Source organism: Plectropomus leopardus, chromosome 1, assembly GCF_026936395.1.
Source record: "Plectropomus leopardus strain MGB_pleo_1.0 chromosome 1, ASM2693639v1, whole genome shotgun sequence".
NCBI classification, from domain to species: domain Eukaryota; kingdom Metazoa; phylum Chordata; class Actinopteri; order Perciformes; family Serranidae; genus Plectropomus; species Plectropomus leopardus.
This window is the reverse complement of record NC_142176.1, coordinates 41544116-41565961: the sequence shown is the minus strand read 5'-3', so window position 1 is coordinate 41565961 and position 21846 is coordinate 41544116. Positions and strand designations below refer to the sequence as shown.

The window sequence follows — 21846 nt, the reverse complement described above, 5'->3', positions numbered from 1 at the left end:
GTGACAGCACTTTGAGTGGTCAAAAAGACTAGAAAAGCACTATAAAAGAACAGAACCATTTACCACTGACCATTTACAATGCTTTTGTTAGTTGACACAAACCTGACAGCTCCTTAGATTTGGTTTTGGGTTGGGTTTAGGTCATTTAGGTCACCCCAGGCTCCATTTTGGTTATTTTCAAATCTAATATTTAATTTCTCTTTAATTTTTATTTAATCTCTTGTTGATCACTGATCAACAATTTGTGGCAGAGACAAACCAGGAAAGGTAGCAATGTAGTTAGCAAACATGGATAAAACCAAGGCAGATGATGTTACCAATAAAATAACTAAAGGGTACTCTCAAAATCAAAGACAATTACATTGTCCTCATTTGTATCATATAGTAGAAAACTGTACATTAATAGTGAAAATAAAGCATTTTATAATGTATTCTTTAAGAGCAGATACTGGAAAATGTGAAAGACTGCACCAAGTCAACAGTGGTTACCCCCTTTATAGCTCCTTAAACTCTGAGCGGCCCCTGTGATGTTAAGCAGCTGCATTTGGCGGCGTACCTGACACCCCATGTGTGAGGACGAGTCCAGTCCTCTGTCACTGACTGGGGATCCTCCACTGGAGCCACTGGAGTCTCCATTATAACCCTCCTCATCCTGAGGCCAGCAGTACTGATGTGGAGCAGCATGCACCCTGCAGGTGGACTACACACACACACACACACACACACACACACACACACACACACACACACACACACACACACACACACACACACACACACACAAAATGCTGACTGAAGTGACTGAGGAGGTCACGTCATGACAGTTGTACAGAGACTGTACAAATATGCAATGCTATGGTGTGTGGCTAACAGCAGGATATTTACACACATTTGCATGTCCCATTAGCAGGCTCAGAGGTAGAGCTGGTTGTCCTCTAATTGGAAGGTCAGCGGTTCGATCCCCGCTCCTCCAATCAACATGTCAAAGAATCCTTGGGCAAAATACTGAACCCGAAATTGCTCCCCATGCTGTGTCATTGGATTGTGAGTGCGTGTGAATGATTACTGAGTAGCAGGTGGCACCTTGTACAGTAACTTCAGCCACCAGTGTGTGAACGTGTGTGTGAATGAATGAATGTGACGTACTATGAAAGAGTTTTGAGTGGACAGATGGATGGAGGAATGGAAGGACGGATGTATGTGATACCTTGTTGTCCCTGTGGGTCGGGTCCAGGTTGGGCTGAGTGTGCAGACTGGCAGCACCAGCAGCAGAGCTGTAGGGGACGTTGTAGTCTTCAGAGGGATATAGGGGCACTGAGAGTCTGTTGTCGGACCAGGTCTCTCTTACAGACTGCACAACAGCAATAGGACACATCAGAAGAGCAAATTAATGTATGTATGTGATAATGTGATAATTACTATTTCATATGTAAAACTGTATTTTATAGCTTTTGTGAATGTTTTAGCTCCTCTCCATACAAGCTGCCACATGCGGTTACTTTGGGTGTGTCGAGGCTGTGGACGTGGGCTGATGAGTGATGCTGTGTGTTGTGGAGGTTGTGCATGGTGAGGCAATGGTTGTGGTGGTGGCTGTTGGTGCTGTCGCTGCAGGAGCGGGTCATGGTCCTCTGAACTCGTCGAAGTGTCAGCTGACTGAAACTCCTCTCCAGACAATATTCATGTCTGTGCTGGCTGTGAGAACAGGACTCCGGTCTACGCAGCCCTGAAAAAACAAACAAACAAAAAAATACAATTTTAATAAAATGAAACAAAGAATAAAACTAGAGACTCATTCCCTGAGGACAATGTGATGTTCTGCGCATTGACTAGTTTGATATTTGGATGACTATAAAACTCACTAGCATTAATGCAGCGGCTGAATTACAGATGCAATGAGGATGAATTGAGGCTTTAAAACACTTTGCAGGTGTAATGTCAATAATAAGCTCAGTGTGCAATAGTGAGCATTTGAAATGTAAATGGTGGTTCTCTTGTATACTGGTGCTTACTTAGGCCTCCATAGAATGTTCTGCATTCTACAACACATCATAACTAAATAAAAATGTATATACCATACATTTTTAAATACAAATGAAGTACTTTACAATCAGTAAGAAATATGTATGATTGATGTTCATGGGAATTTAATTAAAACAGTCGTACTTCATCTTTTTTGGCACTTCTGGGGGAGTTTTGCAAAGTCTAAGAAAGATGATGAATGATGAGGCCATCAAGATTATGTTGTATGGTCTTTGAAAGAGATTTATACATTTGTATGATTGATTGAATGATGATTGATGATGATTGAAAGATCTGGGCATTTAAAAGTCATGGAAAGACAATTGAGTTGCATCATGGGAAGTGTAGGCTGTAGTGTTTTTGGAGCGTAAACCCTACAAGGAACTAAAATTCATCATATCTCTGCCTCTGCTGGATCAGATCAAACAAAATCAAGTTCAACTTTTATAACTCAAAAAGTCTAGAGTTAAGATTTACTCAGAAAAGCACACATCTACAAAGAAGCATGCACAACTGACATAAGAATTGTTTTGGTAGGATTTAAAGGTCCAGTGTGTAGGATTTGGAGCCATTTATTGTCAGAAATGGTAAATAATATTTTTAACTATGTTTTCATTAGTTTATAATGACCTGAAAAATGAAAAATAATTGTGTTTCTTCTACATACAAAAGGAGCTACTATTCTTCCACTGTGTCTGCCATGTTGTTCTACATAAACTGACAAACCAAGCACTAGCTCTAGATTGGGCCACTCACATTTTGTGTTTTTGCGTCTGCCACCATATTGCCCCTACATGCCTGGCACACAGGCGGGAGGCCTGATCAGATGCTCGAACCACCTGAACTGGCCCCTTTCGACATGAAGGAGCAGCAGCTCTACTTCAAGCTCCTCCTCAATGCTGGAGCTCCTCATCCCATCTCTAAGGCTGAGCCAAGCCACGCTGTGGAGGAAACTCATTTCGGCCCATAATTCCCCTACATGTCTGGCACACAGGCGAAGTTTCAGTTCTGTTACCTCATTAGATGCTATTAAAAGCTACACACTAGACCTTACAGCTAAAGGATATATGTTCTCAAAATGGTCTGCAAAAAAAAACAAACTTTTAAAATCTACAGATGTATGCAAATTTTGTGAAAATGCCAAAAATATTCCTGAACAGGAATATGTGACTGTGGGAAATCAATCATGAACAAATACATATTTTACCATCAGCACTCCACTGGGTCTTCTCCTTTCTCATCCTGCTGTTTTCAACTGCCTGAGCGATGGCATGATTCAGCTGCTGCTCTGATACCTGGACACACACAGTTCAGAGGAGAATGGAAGTGCAAATGGTAAATGGACTGCACTTGTGTAGCACTTTTATAGTCTTTTACCTTACTTTGACCTTTCATAGTATATGTCACTACACCCATTCACACACGCATTCACACACTAGTGGCTGAGGCTAGCGTTAAAGGATGGCAAAAAGTATCTGAGTTCAAGGCAGCTTTCGAACCTCTTAAAGGGAGTGATAAAAGTAAAAAAAGAAACAACATACAAACGTATAAAAACAGTCTTCAGATTCTTGTGTAGCATGAAAATATTTAAATTTTGCCATAAACCTGAAGATGGAAAAAAGGTCCATCCATTTTCTCCCGCTTATCCGGGGCCAGGTCGCCTGGGCAACAGGTGGAGCGAACCATTCCAGACGTCCCTCTCCCCAGCAACGCTTTCCAGCTGGTTCTGGGGGACCCCAAGGTGTTCCCAGGCCAGACAAGACATGTATTCCCTCCAGCGTGTTCTAGGTCTGCCCCTGGGCTTCCTACCAGTAGCATGTGCCCAGATAACCGCCAACGGGAGGTGCCCAGGAGGCGTTCTAATCAGATGCTTGAACCACCTGAACTGGCCCCTTTCGACGTGAAGGAGCAGTGGCTCTACTTCGAGCCTTCCAGATGTTGGAGCTCCTCACCCCATCTCTAAGGCTGGGCCAAGCCACTCTGTGGAGGAAACTCATTTTCAGCCCATAATTCCCCTACATGCCTGGCACACAGGTGAAGTTTCAGTTCTGTAACCTCATTAGATGCTATTAAATGCTACACACTAGACCATACAGCTAAAGGATATAATCTCAAAACGGTCTGCAAAAAAAAAAAAATCTACAAAGGTATGCAAATTTTGTGAAAATGCCAAAAACTGCAAAAAAAAAAAAAAAAAAAAAAAACCATTGGTGAGGAATGGAAAATAGATGGACAGGTATATCGAGAGCTTCGCCTTCTGACTAAACTCCTTCACCACAACGGTCCGGTGGAGCGCCCGCATTACTGTGCTGCAGATGCTGCACCAAACCACCTGTCCATCTCACGCTCCGTTCTACCCTCAATCATGAACAAGACCCCGAAATGCTTGTACCCTTTTTTGCTTGGGGCAACAACTCTCCCCCCACCCAGAGGGGACAATCCACCATTTTCTCGCAGAGAACCAAGGCCTAAGATTTGGAGTTACTAACTCTCATCCCGACCGCTTCACACTCAGTTGCAAACTGCCCCAGTGCATGCTGAAGGTCACGGTGTGATAAAGACAGCAGAACCACGTCATATGCAAAAAGCAGACGCAATTCTGACGGCCCCAAACCAGACTCCTAACTCCCCCCGGCAGATCCTGTCCATGAAAATCACGAACAGGATCAGAGACAAGGGGCAACCCTGACGGAGGCCAACACCCACTGGGAATGTGTTTGACTTCACGCCGAGTATGCGGACACAGCTTTCACTTTGGATATACAAGGACCGGATGGGATGCAGTAGTGACCCCAGTACCCCGTACTCCCGCAGCAACCCCCACAGAACTCCCTGAGGGACACGGTCATAAGCCTTCTCCAAATCCACAAAACACATGCAGACCAGATAGGCAAACTCCCATGCCCCCTCCAGCAGCCTCGCAATGGTAAAGAGCTGATCTGTTGTTCCACGACTGTTCCTCCTGAATCCGAGGTTCGACGATCAGTTGGAGCCTCCTTTCCAGCACCCTGGAGTAAACTTTCCTGGGAAGCCTGAGCAGTGTGATACCCTGATAAATGGAGCACAGTCTCCGGTCCAGCCAAGAAAGTCCAACAATGTCCAGAGCCTTCAGCATCTCAGAACGCATCTCATCCACACCTGGTGCTTTGCCGCAGAGAAGCTTTTTGACTACCTCAGCAACATCTGCCAGAGTTATGGATGAAGAATCCCCCAAGTCTTCAGACTCTGCCTCCTCCATGGAAGACCTGACGGCAAGGTTCAGGAGTTCCTCAAACTGCTCCTTCCACCCTTCAACAATATCCCCAGTCCGTATCAGCAGTTCTCCTCCCCTGCTAAACACAACCTGAGACAAGCCCTGCTTTCCCTTCCGGAGATGTCTCACGGTTTACCAGAACTTCCTTGAGGCTGACCGAAAGTCCTCCCCCATGGCCTACCCAAACTCCTCTCACACCCGAGTTTTAGCTGTCTGCTGCTTCAAGAGAACCCTGGGCCAGTACAGTCCAAAAGGCCTCCTCTTCAGCCTGACGGCCTCCTTCACTGCTGGTGTCCACCAGCGGGTCCTCCGGTAGCCACCACAACAGGCACCGATGACATTCTGACCACAGCTTCTGGCAGTTGCCTCCACAATGGAGGTTTTGAACAAGGACCACTCGGATTCCATGTCCCCAACCTCCCCCGGGATGCATAAAAAGTTCTTCTGGAGGTGTGAGTTGAAGATCTGGCAGACAGGGGTCTCCGCCAGACATTCCCTCGTTCACCCTCACTACATGTTCGGGTTTACCGGGTCTGTCCAGCAGTCTCCCCCGCCATCTGATCCAACTCACCACCAGGAGGTCATCAGTTGACAGCTCTGCTCCTCTCTTCACCCGAGTGTCTCAAAGGCGAGCGTCTGGTGGCTGGGCCTTTTGCCATGGGGCCCGGTCGAGATTGACATGCTGCCACCACCCTGTGGGCCCACCACCCACAGGAGGTGAAATCAGGGCCGGGTGCATTGTGTGCCGGGGAGCAGGCAGGGGCAGGGCCCCCAGGATGCTGACCCCTGGCTTCGTAGGCTAGCTCTGGAAAAAAGGTAATTCTCACAAAACAGAGCAGAAAAAAACACCAACGCTCTTTCTATGGGACAGTATATAGCTGTGATACGACAGAACTAACCACTACACCACTGTGCCACCCAAACAGAATAAATGAGGACCAGAAATGGAACCATGTGGTGCTACACATGTGATGGGTGTGCAGGTGTTTTAGGTGAAAGGCAAACCACTTTTACTTTACTTTACTTCAAAAAACTGCAATGGCAGCAGGGAGCTAATCTGGGACTTTTCCCCTCTGAACTTGTCTTCTAAAACATGAAACTGCACATGAACTGTCATTTATCAAGATAACCCATTTATACAACCCCTTTTTAAAGACAATTTTTACAAACATATTGGAATAGTGAGTTTGAGGGCTGTAGGCACCATTTAGGACACAGAGATTATGTTATCAGTATTGTTTCTAGGAATTTTTTGTGTTTTAATGACCTGAGGAGGAGTTCTATTCTACAATTACAGACAACCAACCCTTTAGTGTCTTTTAGACAAACATGCACAGACACGCAAGTGCATGCATGCACACACACAAAAAAATGTTAGAATTACAATTTTTGGACTGGGGCTCTGTCTTGTGTTCTCTTGATATACTCACGACCATGTTGCTACATTGGTCAAGCAACAGTATTTGGAAAAAGTAATCATGATAAACAACATACATCCATTTGACTTGGCCGCCCAGCATGTTCTTTGTCAGAGCCTTCACTTAAGTTAAAATACTACACACACACTAAAAATACTATAAATAAAAGTCCTACGTTGAAAATATTACTTAAAAGTAATATCAGGGAAAGTAATAATTATTAGATATACAAGTAAAAGTATTCAATACAGTAAAATTAAAAGGAGAAGCAGAAAATCCGTATATTTGAGAGACTTGAATCATGAAATGTTTCTGCATGAAAAATTACTAATGTTTTTTTTTTTTTAAATAACTGCCAATGAATTTTCTTCTGCACTTGGATATGTATGCTTTGTCATGTCATGGTTTTGAGTGCAAAAAGTCTTAATTTGTTAAGTAACTAGTCACTAGTTTTCAAAAAATTGTAGTGTTGGTGAAATGTACACTTTCCTCTGAAATGTAGTGAAGCTGAAGAAGAAGAGGCATGAGATTAATCAAGTAAAGTAAAAGAACCTCAAATTTGCACTCGGGTACAGTACTTGAGTTAATGTACACACATGCAAGTGAGTACATTACATACATTAACAGCACGGTAAAAGCCAGGGTAAGGCTACCAGCACAGATGGCTGCAGCTTAACCCATGAGGTAACACTAACACGGAGCCAACACAGGTCTGCCCTGGAAGTTTAAGGTAAATGAGATGGGGGTGTTGCATACTTTGGGGTCGGGGTGTCGGCTGATGATGATGTAAACTGGACCTGGTGGGCAGTGGCTCAGCACTGTGTAGACGTCATTCAGCGCCATGTTGTAAACCACAGTATCGTTGATCTCCATGATCTCATCCCCACACCTAAAGGGAGGGAGGGAATGTTCAGGAAATGGTGGTGGAAAAAAGAAGGAAAAGGAACACTGAGAAGAGAAACATGTGTACAAGACAGCATACACAGTGTTAGAACACTGTGCATAGCAAAAGATTTGGCTGTATGTCATGATTTGGATGTTAAGTGTTGTTTTTGTGTTTATTTCCTGTTTTATTTTAAAGTTTGAAATCCTCATGTCATGTTTGCCTTTCCACTTCCTCCCCATTGTGTTTTCCCTCCTTTTTGGATGGTCCTGATTAGTTTCACCTGTACCTGATTAGCCTCTTGTGTTTTAGTCCCTGTACCTTCCTCCAGTCTTTTTTCACTTTTTGGTTAATTCTTAGTTTTGTGTCTTTCTTTTGGATTACCCATGTTTTCTTGCCTGCTGTTGGTTGGATTCTACAGCAGACAATATTCATCCAAAGTGCAACTCTGTGATTTTGTACAAAATGAAAAAAGGTGCAGGCTGTATGAAAAGTAATGCACCAAGATTCATATAAATGCTACGTTATCATGACTAGGGCTGGGGCAACGCATCGACGTAATCGATAATGTAAATAGGCCGATTTACATAACGTGTGTCGACGTGTCACTGTCTATTCCAGCTGACACGAAGCTCAGACGCGTCTGAAGCGCTGCTCAGGTGGGCAGAGAGCATGCTCTCATTCGATAACAAGAAAACAATACGCTCAGCCCTGCTCACACTCTTATGACGCACTGTGTGAAGCGGGCCTATAGCCCAGTTAAGGCTGAATTACTTTGATGCAGAAAGAGTTATAATTATTTCAGTTAGAGAAAGTGCAGTAATGCAGTAATTTTACTGTAAGATGTTTTGTTGGACTGCGGGATTTGAGGTTTGCCACTGTAACAAAGAGTAACTGTTTTGTTACTCCTCCAAAAGAGACTTGAATTTTACATCATTTTATTTATTTTGCTGTTGGATTGCTAAATGTAGATTGCACTACATTCCCTTTACTTGAATGGAACAAGCCTCTTGAATTAATTTTATTTTGGAGACATTTTATATCAGAATGTAAAACACAGTTAAGACTGGGCTATTTTTTGTATGGGAAAAATGCCCTGCAGTGTATTCTCTGTCATGATTGAAGATAATTGAATAAAATATTGAAATATATCTGACAAGTTTTAAAATGTTATTTTTGGTACATTCGTTGTTGTATTAATCAAGTAATAAAAAAATAGTTAGATCAATAAAACAAATCGACAGATTAATCAATTAATCGAAGAAATAATCGATAGATTAATTGATAAAAAATAATCCTTAGGTCCAGTCCTAATCATGAGCAAGTAGTGTGCGTGTGTAAGCCAAGCATTTGGCAAGGCTACAAACACATGACCAATGGAGTAAAGAAGGAAGCAGCCCTTTAAAGAGGCAGGTTGGGGTGGTGGACAGGGGCCTCTCTAGGAGACCATTGTTTGGAGCCATGTGAACTCTGAGTCATTCTAAGGGACATATTCATGTTTCTTTTCCTAAACCTGACCTAACCTACATAACTTTATATGGTGCTGATAATACAAACTTTTGTATGAGGATATGTTGAAAGTGACAATATTTCTGATGGAAATCACTCTTACAGATGAGGCTGTGTGTAGGAAGCATGGCTACTTTAACAACATATCCTCATACAATGGTTAGTGTGATATCTAAACGAGTAGCTCCCCATGAATGGCTTTGTGAAGCTGTATACTTAGTTAACATGCCGCTGATGCTACACACTGGTTCTAACATTATCTGTTTCTTCAGTAACTGACTAAATTGTTTCCATCACATGAACTAGGGCTGGGCAATTAATCTGATTTTAATTTTGATTACGATTTTGGCTTCCCTCCATTTTCAAAACAAGATAATCAAGATAAAACGATTAACTGCTCCCATTTTGTCTTTTTTTTTTGTGAATAAGCGCACCCTTTCCTCGTGCTCCAAAGTCCAAACAGAAGTTCAGCAGGGGTTGAAAACAGAGAGCCACAGCACACTGCCTCTCTGGTTGTTTTGAAATACAGGGAGAGCAGATGTGTGTGTGCCGGTGATAGTGGCAGTGAGAGGAGCAGAGAGTATTACGTAAAACGCGGCTGTGTGATGTATCAACTTTTGAGGCCGTTTGTCAGAGAATAAGTGCTCTGAAAGACACGAAACATGTTCCCATGTCTAGCTCGCCAGCTGCTGACTAAAGTGACAGAAGTTAGCCCCGAAGAACAGACCTGTGGACCAGACTTTATTGTAGTGACACTCCCAGCTGCTTCTAAACAGATAACGGAGAAATGTCTGTCTGCTGAATTAGTGAAACAATCATTAATCCCAATTCAAAATTTATTTTGCTGTTATTGTTACAGTAATTGTTATGTATTGTTAAATTATATTCGTTGGGTTAGGTTTTATTATTATGTGAATGTGATCAGACTACAGTTATGTGCAAGATGTATTACATAGTTGTGGCTGCACCACAAAGCTTTCATTGTTTTTTAGTTCACTTGTTTTTAAGTTAAAGGACATCCAGTGTTAAAAGTAAACACCAGAGATAATGTTGAATAACTACATGACGTTCTAAAGGCCAGTGAGTGATCATGTTAAATAATCGTTAATTAATTGTGATTTCAATATCAATCAAAATAATTAATAAAAGCCGTAATTGAGCAGCCTTAACATGAACTGAGTCTAATTTCTTACTTACTAGTCAAATTTTAATGCAGTGTGCATTTTAGCCCTATAATGACATTATATTATAATGTCATTTCTCCTTACCGCAGTTTACCGTCCATGTGTGCCACAGATCCAGGAGAGAGGGTGTGGATGTAGATCCCAGGGCAGCTGTCACCAGATGGAACACAGCACAGGCCAATACCCAGACCAACACCAGCCTCTGGGAGAATACACATCCATATAATCCTCTATTGTGATATGAATTATTATGATACTGTCATTAATCATTAAACTATCATTAAAGGTGACTGTTTTAGAAAAATTTAGAATTTTAGAAATGTAGCATTTACACCCCCAACAAACCACCATCATGGCCATCATGAATTACCAGAGCCTGAAGTGATTTTTTCTGAGAACTCAATCGATTTTACGCATACATGTCAGTTACAGGTTGTAGGGATTGCGAGGCGAACCTGACGAACCCTGACCAAACTGCAAATGCACATTATTCTGGAACCTCTCGATTCATTTTCAATTTTCAAAATGTTTCTGGCTGCTGCTGAGACGTTCTGAGGCGCACTTGCGGGAATAACGAGCATTGACTAGAACTCTCTGGAGGCTGTGCTGCAGCCATAACGTGGCGCTGACTGACTCGGTGGAATTTAGGGGTTAGGGCCTGCTTTTATATTATACACACTTCACTCACAAAATGCGCTTTTCAAAATTAAGCTTCAGAAAACATTATACATTAATATTATATTATTAATGTTTTAACCAACATCAGTCCTAATCACGAATATCAAATATTCATGAATTTTCAGAATTTTAACCCCTTTAATGCCAGGTTTTTGTCATGATACTATGTTTTTAGATCAAAACAAAACAAAATTATTTTCAGTATACTACATGCTAGGTAGATTTTAGACCTCATCATGTGGAAAACAGCAAAAATTACAAATTCCAAGGCAAAAGCCCAGAATAAACCCAGAAATAATACAATGCATGTTTTTATGCTTTTGTGGCTGTGGGATCAAAAATTGCAGTTTGAATGGGTGTCAATGGAGCATTTTTTGTACTTAACAGTATGAATGTAACAATTGAGTTTCCGCGGTGACTTATTGTAAGAGCTGAGCTGAAAATTCACAGATTAAACAAAAAAACACAATCTTGCCAAAATGTATGCCATATGCATGAGCACAGCCAAAATGATCAAAAAATGAAGAATGAAAAGCACCTAAAATACACCAAAGAGTCCCTGAGGGTTAATCAGCTGAAGCTTGGAGAAGCAAGGAGCTCTTTCCATTAGAGACAGTGTGAATGGAAATGTTCGGTACTTTACATGATAAAATACCAAAAAGATTTCAATCATGTATGAGTGGTGTCTCTGCTGTCCTGTGAGGCTGACCTTTGTGCAGGATGATCTCCACCATGATGCGGTCTCTGGGCTTGACAGGCTGACCTGGGACACTCAGTGAGTTTATGCAGTCGTTGTTCAGGAAGTTGTAGTTTTCCATGTCAGCACTGACCCTGGCCATGGCTGTAGTGGAGCTGAGGGAGCGCGACCTGCACAGCTGAGCTACCTGCGCCTGACCACACAGGGCCCCCAGATGCAGGCTCGTCCTCACCACCAGAGTCAGCAGGCCCTTTTTGATTTGCTGCACAGGAACATAGATTCATCTGTCAAATCAATGTTCAGTTCTTCTGCAAATGTTGGCTGGCTGGTTAGTTGGTTTGATCCTGTGTTGAACATGTGATCTAAGGTTTGGGCCTCTGTTAACACCCTATTTAAGTATTTAATATGAAATTATTTAAAATTTTAAATGATATTTTTTAGGTTTTCTAACTCATGGATGTTAAATCCATTAGTCAAAGTCCCAGGACAGCTTTCACTAAAGATTTAAGAGGGAGTGTGTTGTGCTCACTACTTAAATTGCCAAGTAGGTGCTTGAGTGACAAAGGAGCAAAGAACAGCAATGGGGTGACTGGAAGAGTCTGCTCTTTATGCAGCCAACACATATCAGCACAGAGCCACCATCAGGCTCCAAAAGAGAAACCTCAATTTGAAGGTACACAACAACCTTTTCTCAAAGCATTTTTTAAGAAGTGTTTAAATAATGGAGTTTAATACTGGTGGAGGTTGAGTCCTCTGACTGCACAACTGTCAGTCTATTTTTATATAATTATACTTTTATATAATTACATTTTTTATATTTTTATTAATTACATTTTCCTTGTTTGTTTTGTTTTGATTTTCCACTCATCTTGTTCTTATTCCAAGGCTTCACATGCCGGTGCTTATACTTGAGTTAATATGGTGGGAATAACAGTGGTGAAAGATGTATTTCAATTAGGGCTGTAAGCATTAATTGTGATGCGATGACAGTTCGTACATAACATGCACGTTTTTTGGGTTTTTTTTTCAATCACACTCCTGTCTTTAAAAGGCTGTACCGGGACAAGTTTTAAAGCTAGTGATGCTGGTATCATGTGAAACTAGAAGACCTGAGGAATCCAGTATTACCAACCATGCCATGCTACTTCCTGCTTGTCAGGAAGGGGGTTAAATAACGTCTCAAAGTTAGGATAAATTTTGATGATCGAATAATAGCATTGCCATTTCACAGAGGTCCCCCGAACTTTGACCTTAAGATACCTGAATGAAAATGGGTTTTGTGGGTACCCATGCATCTCCATCTTTACAGACAAGCCCGTGTCATGCTAGTCCCATGCAGTTTGGGGCAAAAACTATGTAGTTTTTTGCATGCAGTGTAAATGTGTTATTTTCACCTATTGTTTTTGAATATGTCTGCAAGCTGTGCAGGACAGTACACAGCTCCTCTGCTGAGTCTCTCACATCTCTCTCCTCGCTCTCCTTCTGCACAGCAGCACTGCACAGGCACTGGGCGAGGTAGGGAGAATGCCTCTGAAAATTCTTTGTGACTGAGGCTTCACTGAGAACTGTGCATTTGAATTTGTTACTTAGAAAATTTCTAACTACTGGGTCTCCCCTTTGACTGGACCTTCTGTGTTCCATGTTGTGATCCTTTAGGCTAAAGTTGCAAGGCAGACTCTTCCACTTAGTAAGTGTAGCCAAGCTGCTGTTTCACATTTTAAAAGTTTAATTTGGGTTCAGTAGATCACAGCTTTGTCACTACCACTGCTTTATTTTGATCATAGAAAAACTCTGAACTGAGAGAAATCCTGTCATTAGAATCATGATGTGGTTACCTTACCTTAAACCTGTGCAGGGCTTCATCATGAGTCAGACCATGGAGTGACTCTCCATTCAGCTCCAGGATCTCATCACCTGCAGACACACAAGCACAAAATCTGAGAGCCTCACAGGCTGAACATCTGCTCTGTCAGGTGTCATCTGACACAGTTAAGAAAAGAGTGCCATCAGTTTGATCACATTTACACTCATAATAACATCATAGTTAATGTATTTCTTAGTAGCTGATGAAAGCAGAATGTTTACTGCTTTGCAATCCCTTTACTGCATCTCTTAGTCCTCAAGCGACAGTTCAGAGCTTACACTTGAACCAAAATTTCAAATGCTTTAATCACATGTGCTGTAACTTATGCTTTAACTTTCAGCTGTTTAATTTCCTACACTTTACCACTTCAGCTGCTCTCAGCTGCTTACATGTCAACCAGCATTTTAACTGCTTTCATCTCTTAACAGACACTTAAACTGCTTTTATTTTGTATTTTTAAAATGAAAGATAAACTGACACATTAACTGAGATTTAGCTGCCTTTACTGATAATAGACACAGAAACAGTTCTCTCCATGACAGACTGTTAATTTATTATGACAGCATATGGAAATCTGACTTTTTACTGTAACATATCATTCTAATATTCAATTTGTAAACAGGACACATATGGAAGAATCATTATGGTTTGCAGTGTATGTGTAATGATTTGTTTATTTGATGAGTGTATGTGGATGATTTGAGGTTACATTTTTCCTAAATTTATACCAGCATGATTCCCTTTTGAATATATCATTTGACTCTATAACATGACCATGTGTTGAACATTTTACTGTGACTTTAAATATTTAATTAAAATACTTAAAATAATATAATGTTGAGGTACAATAGGGTCCATTAATACTACTTTCAAATATTGGATTGTTTTAGTATGCATGACTTAAAATATACTTTTTGTCATTTTGTTTTGGTCTGAATAACTCTGAGCATGGAGTGGTGAACCTTGTGCTCCTTGTTGTCCCTACTTGTGAACAGCCGAGCCTTTTGAGGATGCCTCTGTCTTACCCAATAATGATACTATCAGCTGTTATTAATCAACCTGTTTACCTGTGGAATCTTTTGGAAAATTTCCAGTCTTTTATTGACCCTGTACCAACTCTTTTGGAGCATTTTGCAGTCAAATTTAGAATGAGTGTATACCAAAAAAAAGTTAATCAGTTTGAACACGAACTGATTAATGTATCTTGTCCCTGTAGTAGAGATGTAATGATATAAAATTTTCATATCACGATTACAGTGACCAAAATTATCCCAATAATCAATATTATCGCGATATGATAATAAATCGCTTTTTTTGTTTTGCATATACATTTATTTCAGTAAATGTATTTATTAAATTGTGTTCCCTTTGGCAAGCTGTGATGCAGTGTATCCGTCTAGGGCTTTTATTGTCAAAGGTAAGAATGGACGAAGTGAAGCTACTGCACTGACACTGTCAATGTGTGAACCAAAGAGAGTTTGCCGTCTTGGTTCAAACTTCGGGGCCTCCGTCTTAACATCTCATAACCTTCATCAGTAATGCAGCGTTAGCTACCAGCAGACCGGTGGCTGGTGATAGTTTAGTGATCTGGTAAACAGGTATGGTAAACAGAGCCGCGGAACGAATAGCGCTTGAGACAGCTTCACAGGAGTACAGGCACAGGAGTAGCAGCTCAGAGGAGCAGAGCCGTGTGACCCTAAAAACACAGTGGAGACTCACAACAGAGTTTCATACATGACAACTTTGGCACATTCATCTGCAAGTATGGCCAATAACCATCAGAGATTTTATTACATTTGGCACTCGGCAGGTGTTAATTTGGGACCCTGGTGACAGTTTTTATCGTGATTTTGAAAGCACAGTGATCACACACGGTTATCATGATTAAAATTTGAAATGTATTAATAACCATTGTGGAATTTCACCGTGATTATCGTGATAATCAGAACCTTGATGTCCATACACTGTAGTAAATTCACAACTTCTTTGGAATAGGGGTTGTAATAGAGAGCAGCAGTATGACTGCAATGACTCAAACTCTTTTCCCAAGTGTGTATATGAGCTTCATGTGAAGTATGATGTCCCTCACCCTCCTGCAGCCTCCCATCAGCAGCTGCTGCCCCTCCAGGCAAAATGGTCTTGACATAGATCCCCATCGGTCCATACATGCTGTCCCTCCCGCCGACTATACTGAAGCCCAGACCCTGGGGACAGCAACAGAGTTATATTTATAGCATTAGCACTCATTCACAAGCATTAATTATTGTTTTCATGATCATAGTTAGAGGAACAGTTTCACATGTTGGCTCATGCTGGTATGTCATTTATACAGACAAGAAAAGTAAGGACTGAAACACTGGCTGAGTTCCCTGTTGACCTGAGATAGAGAAGTTTATCTAGTTTGGTCAAACTCACGCTGAGCAGTCAGAAGATATATCAGCTGGTCAGACTGACACTGAGCAACTTTGCTGAAGATCTTTTTTTTTTTTTTTTTTAAATATTTTTATTAAACCACAGTCACAGTGAACAACACATCCTGAGAAAGTCACACTTTGCTGAAGATCTTGAGATGCAGTTGAAAGCTCTTGAAAAATCTAAGTAGTTGACCATGAGTAAAGGCTATTTTTCATTCAAATAATAAAAGTGACAGTTATGGTGGTGGTGGTGCATGGTTCCTACCTTGCCATGGCCCTTCATCAGCACAACATTACAGATTATGAAGGCTTGCACGGTGTTGCAGGAGTGAACCAGCTGGGCAGAGCTGAGGGAGCGGGAGGGACGCTGAACAGGCTGAGGGGAGCAGCATGTAACACAACAGAAATGAACAGGTTTGCTTTCACATCTCTCCATCACTTAGAACAGTTTTCTACCCAAAAGTGACTTTTGTTTTTAGCATGACGTCACAGGACCCACCTCAAAGACCTGATCATGTAATTTATTGTGCTCTGCAGGTGTAGCGCAAACCAGTGGACACACATTAGACCTGGTTTTGGAGCAGCTTACCCGATTTTACAGAAGTCAAGTCTGTTGCGCTTGTCTGACCTGTCTGACCACATTTGTCAGTATATACTGTATATATATATATATAAATACACACGCATAGATATGCGTTTTACTTTTTGTGATTCCTGCAGTGTTGTGATGTGTAATGTATTCTGTTTATTATATAATAAAAGTCAAATACTTGTTTTGTAGAATGAGGAAACTCCAGCTGCTGGGACAATGACTTCCTTTTCCCATATAAACCAGCATTCCCATGAGGATGACCAGTGTAAAGCTCTGGGGTCTTCATGATGATGCTGTCCAGATCCCCAATCCAGTAAGGATGGACACCTGGATATACACAAAGAATCATCAGAATGAATAGCAGGTTTAAATTCATTTTCTTCTGAATCATTAGATAGAGAGCGAGACAGAACCCGCATGTAGACATCAGGTGACAGCAAAACCCATGAAATCAAGTTTAATAAACTTGTCTGTGTCCATAGCTGATCATACACAGAGTGTATGAGCTATACTATGGATAAGCAGTGTGACACAGCAGCTGTGAAATGTTTTAACCCGTTCTCATTCCAAACTCATCAAAGTGCCACTCTGTCAGTGCTTTTGGCATATGAGCGGGATGCCAAAAGCCACCTTCTGTGTCCACATATGCAATGCTCACAGATGCGTCAGATGATTCAATTTAAGTGAACTTTATTTGTAAAGTGCCTTTCGTGCAAAATTGCAATACAAGGTACTTTGCAATAAAAAAGAGAAACAACTATATGATAATGCAATGCATCAGATGATAAGGGCGATATGCCACATCCTCAACTGAGAATGGGGCATATCGCCTGTCCGCATCTCATGCTGCCATGGCAGGTGCTGTCTGGTTGACCAGTGGTGTATAATAACACAGCAAACAGTTCCGTATGGCCGCATTTTAAGCTGACGCTGTCCAGTGGCATATCATGCAGACATGAAAAGTGGCTTTTGGCTTCGGGATCTTATGCTGAGAGCACAGTAAAAGTGGTGGTATTTGACAACTTTGGAATGAGAATGGCTGGTATCTCTGGATGGTACTGCAGGTCCTTTTCCATCAAAAATTTCAAATGAATCATCATACACAAGTGGGCGAGTCATCAGAGGACCTTTGCACACCCCAGCCACAAAGTCTTTAGAATATGTACAAGAGTACATCTACTTCTGCCTCAAGCCATCCATCTTACAGAGTAGAACACACACCAACTACTACTACAGCACCAAGAGGAGTGTATGTGGAGGGAAAGAGAATGGAAAAACAATCAATACGTCTTGAAATCGGCAGGAAGAGCGCTAATAAACAGCTCATGGTGGCTGCATTATTACATTTTGATGCATTTAAGCTCTGTTCAGTAAAAATGAGTATTGAGCCAAAGTGTCATGGTGTGTTCAGTGTAATCTTGTAAAATGTAGCTTTTGGAAAATAAATAGTTGAAAATAGTTGATGTTTTTACATCAATGTAAAATAGATATTAGAGGGGAGATTATGATATAAATAGTAAAACAGCTTTTTGCTTATTTTCCATGTGAAAGACGATTATTTTAAAGGTTGTTCCATAAATGTGGATCATTGAACAATAAAATAAATGTGAATTTTTACTTTTTATTATCATCTTACATAATTACTTCTTTTGTTTATTCTTCTGATAAAGTTAATTTGACATTTTTATTTAGATTATTAGATAATCTATTGATTTATCTGATTTTTGTAACACATGTACAACATTTGGATTTTGGTAGTAATGTGCATTACTTTCACTGTAGAACTGTTTTTTTTTTGTTTTGTTTGTGGGTGTGGGTGCAGGGGTGAAACTGTATGATACACACTGGTTGAATTGGAGCATGTCCTATTGCTGGCCATCTGCTCTGGTCGGGGCTGCTTAGTCTTCTCTGTGTCCCAGCATCTCTCCTCATTCACCTCCGGGATGGGTAACTACACACACACAGACACACACACACAAACAAAAAAAACCCCACGAAAAACCATTTATGTCAGAGGGACACAGAACTTTTTTTTTTAACTGCAGTATGAGATTAGATTTTTTTAACAATTGCATAATAACGTTTTATTGATTTTACAAGTTATAAATTAATTATATATTATGAATATAATTATAAGGTCAGACTGTATTGCTGTATTGATGGAAGATAAGTTTACCTTGAGGTGGTTGTTGTTGGCTGTAAGTTCTTCATCAGTGTATCCAGCCAATGACAGAGGCTCAGATGAAGAAATGATGAGAGCTGGATGCAGAGGATTTGTACTCGCACTATGTGACTGCAGAGTACCGTCACATGTAGAAATGTCCTACAGTACATAAAACACCAGCAAGGAGAAACATTTTAGCTGTGGCCCAACATAAGGCACACCAAAGCAGAATGCACCACCAATGTAATGTAAATACGTACTAATTTTGCACGTACAGTAAAAAGCAATCCATCACATCCATAGTCCTACTTGCTTCTTTTGTCTGCTGTGGTTATAAATCCTGCTTATCAGGATGGTCAGGACGGCACTACACAGAAAGAGGGCCAGACTACAACAGAGTATATAGCTGGCTATGTTATAGTTTGTTACAACAGTATTCTATAATATAGAGCAGTGTAGCATAGCATAATATGATACATTACAGTAAAAAATGTGGTCATGCACATATGATAAAGTATGTATGGTGTAGTATAAATATAATAGTAAAGCAGAGCAGTGTGTGGATAGTAGAGTAACATCAAGGTATAATAGACATTATATTAACAGTATGATAGAGTTGCATTGTACAGTACAGTATAGTTTAGTGTAATATAATGTACATGTCGTGGTAGTAGTGCAGTGTATTTCAATAAATGGTAAATGGAATTGCACTTGTATAGTTCTTTTCTAGTTATTTTTACCACTTACCACTGCTAAGCGTTTTTCACACTACGAGTCACATTTACACACACGTTCACACACCGGTGGCAGAGGCTACTGTACAGGGTGCCACCTTCTACTCAGTTTTCAGACTTTCATAGACATTTACACACCACTAGCACAGCCACCAGGAGCAATTTTGGGATAAGTGCTCTGCTCAAGGAAACTTGGACATGTGCACTGGAGGAGCTGGGGACCGCCAACCTTCCAATTAGTGGACAACCCACTCTACCCGCCTGAGCCACAGCCACCCAGTAAAGTACAGTATAATAATGAGTAGTTTAAAAAAATGGTATAGTACAGCACAATACAATAGAGTATAGTATGTAGTTTAGTATATTATAATATAGAGTAGTATAGTCCTATAAGACAACAGAATACAGTATTGTGGAGTAGTTTAATATAGTACAACAGAGTCTAGCATGGCAATTCAGTTACAAATTATTGGGATGGGTTTTAAATGTAAGGAAAAGACATTTTCAGCAGTCTGTTCAAAACCATTTTTAGCTCTTAGTAATAAAATAATTTAAAACAAATGTTATGCAGATGAATGTAGTGAAAATAACAATGTTTATCATTCACTTTTAAAATTCAAAAAAAAAAAAAGAAATTTTGGTCACATATCTGACACAGGCACCTCACTAAGTGCAGAAACAGAATTTAAAAAAAGTTACTAATGCTATCAATTAACAGAACCATCACAAGTGGTTTTAACAGAACTCTATCTCTGTCTGCTAGTAGTAGTTGTGTGAACGATTGTTGCAGTGTATGAGAGGCTGCAGACAAAGCGCGTTGAAATATATGATGCATGCTGTGTTTTACTTGTTTATCAAACATCTACATTTAATTCAAATTTCAATAAGCTCATCACCCTGATGGTGTGTTGATATGTTTAGATACTAAAACCACCAGGTTATGGTGAGAAAAACATCATTTTGTTTGTTTTAAAATACTCACTTTTGGTGGCACAATTCTCACTAAAAAACGTAGCACAAAGCAGTATACTGATGACTGATGAATTGTTATAGAAGAAACTTTTAATCTTACAGAATGTGTAAATGACCAACATAAAAATGAGAGATACATAACAATATTGTGCTTTATAAGACTTACGACAGTAGGATGGTGTTTTCTTATGTATCAGACAAAGGGAAACAACTGTCACACTGGAGTCCATTTCATATGTGAGCTGCTTTTACCTCACTATGGGCTTCAGTGTGACTGCTCCTCATCCCATCTCCTGGCGTCCAAGCACTACCCTTTGGAAACTGTCCGTTAAAAGGTGTCAGCTTGTCTGGGCTCAGGAAGCTGCAGCCTCTATAAAGAAAACACAGAGACAACTAAAAGGTAACAAGGTTCAAAAGTGTTTCAGCAAAAAACATTATTGCATGAATAAACACTAGATTATTACAGTTAGACTGATATGGGATTTACAAGTTCCTCTTAAAACTATAAAAAATCAAAATCCATAATACTGAAAGTTTTTTTCACTGAGTCAGTGGATTAAAGAGTAACTAAACCCTCTGACCGCTTAAAAAATGTTTTAGCTGAAAAGCAACATATATGGGTATTTAGTAGTGTTGTAATTGCTTCAGGTAAAACTCTTGACATTTTAGTACAAAGCATTGTTATAAATATACACAGTGACTGTCATCTTAAGGTTAAAACCTGATATTGCAGTTGGATTTTGTTATTGGCTGATCCTGGTAGCAGGAGCCTGCTTTCATCAACAACTGAGTCCCCTGTCACTGCCCTCTCACCAACAGATTACACTGTGTTTGTGCAGGAGGTGCAGTGTTTTATGTGGGTGCTGTGGCGTAAGCCTGTTGTTTTTTGTGACAGTTTGTACATGTACCTTGTTAGATAGCTTTACGGTATGTCATAAAGACCATACTGGGATGCACTAACCACTGTTCCCTCTCTCCTGTATAAAACAAACTTTTTGTTTTTTTTAGTGTGTAAAGTGTGTATGCTGACTTACTGTACTGATTTACTGATCCAGAGGCAATGAATAAATCATTCATCTTTGAGAATGAAGATGAAGGTGATAATGACCTCATGTTGGGACCATAGTCTGTATAATAAAGATAAACAAAATATCTGCTCCCCAAAAGTAAAGCCATTACACCTTGATCGCCCCCTGGTGGCTGGCTGCAGTATAGGTAATAAAGCCCACCCCCTTCAAGTAAGTGAATGGGACATTTGGCTAAACTAAAACATCAAAGTACATGTCAAATAAAAATTTCCTAAATATGGTTTCTGTCATATTAGGCAGTTCTTATCACCCTGATCTGATACAGTGAAGATACTGAATCTCCAAATGACATCACCTGTGTAAGATGTCGGTGACAGTATCTGGAATATATAGTTTTCAAGTGAGCACAGATGACAGAGGGAAACTGAGCGAGGAGG

At 40.4% G+C, this 21846-nt stretch overlaps 1 protein-coding gene across 2 annotated transcripts in view; it reads right to left on the bottom strand.

Moving 5' to 3' along the window:
- The window catches only part of il16 (interleukin 16), a 61120-nt gene that overhangs the window by 20047 nt on the left and 19227 nt on the right, over positions 1-21846 (bottom strand). For both annotated transcript variants that reach the window (XM_088081258.1, XM_042484815.2), the window contains exons 5-18: positions 20634-20751; positions 18688-18834; positions 18357-18462; positions 16690-16838; positions 16185-16295; positions 15595-15709; positions 13482-13555; positions 11654-11903; positions 10351-10468; positions 7447-7579; positions 3227-3314; positions 1500-1723; positions 1208-1351; positions 557-700 (exon numbers count right to left, since the gene is read on the bottom strand). In XM_088081258.1, coding sequence (XP_087937384.1) covers positions 557-700; positions 1208-1351; positions 1500-1723; positions 3227-3314; positions 7447-7579; positions 10351-10468; positions 11654-11903; positions 13482-13555; positions 15595-15709; positions 16185-16295; positions 16690-16838; positions 18357-18462; positions 18688-18834; positions 20634-20751 — 1921 coding nt within the window. The remainder of the gene's footprint in view (positions 1-556; positions 701-1207; positions 1352-1499; positions 1724-3226; positions 3315-7446; positions 7580-10350; positions 10469-11653; positions 11904-13481; positions 13556-15594; positions 15710-16184; positions 16296-16689; positions 16839-18356; positions 18463-18687; positions 18835-20633; positions 20752-21846) is intronic.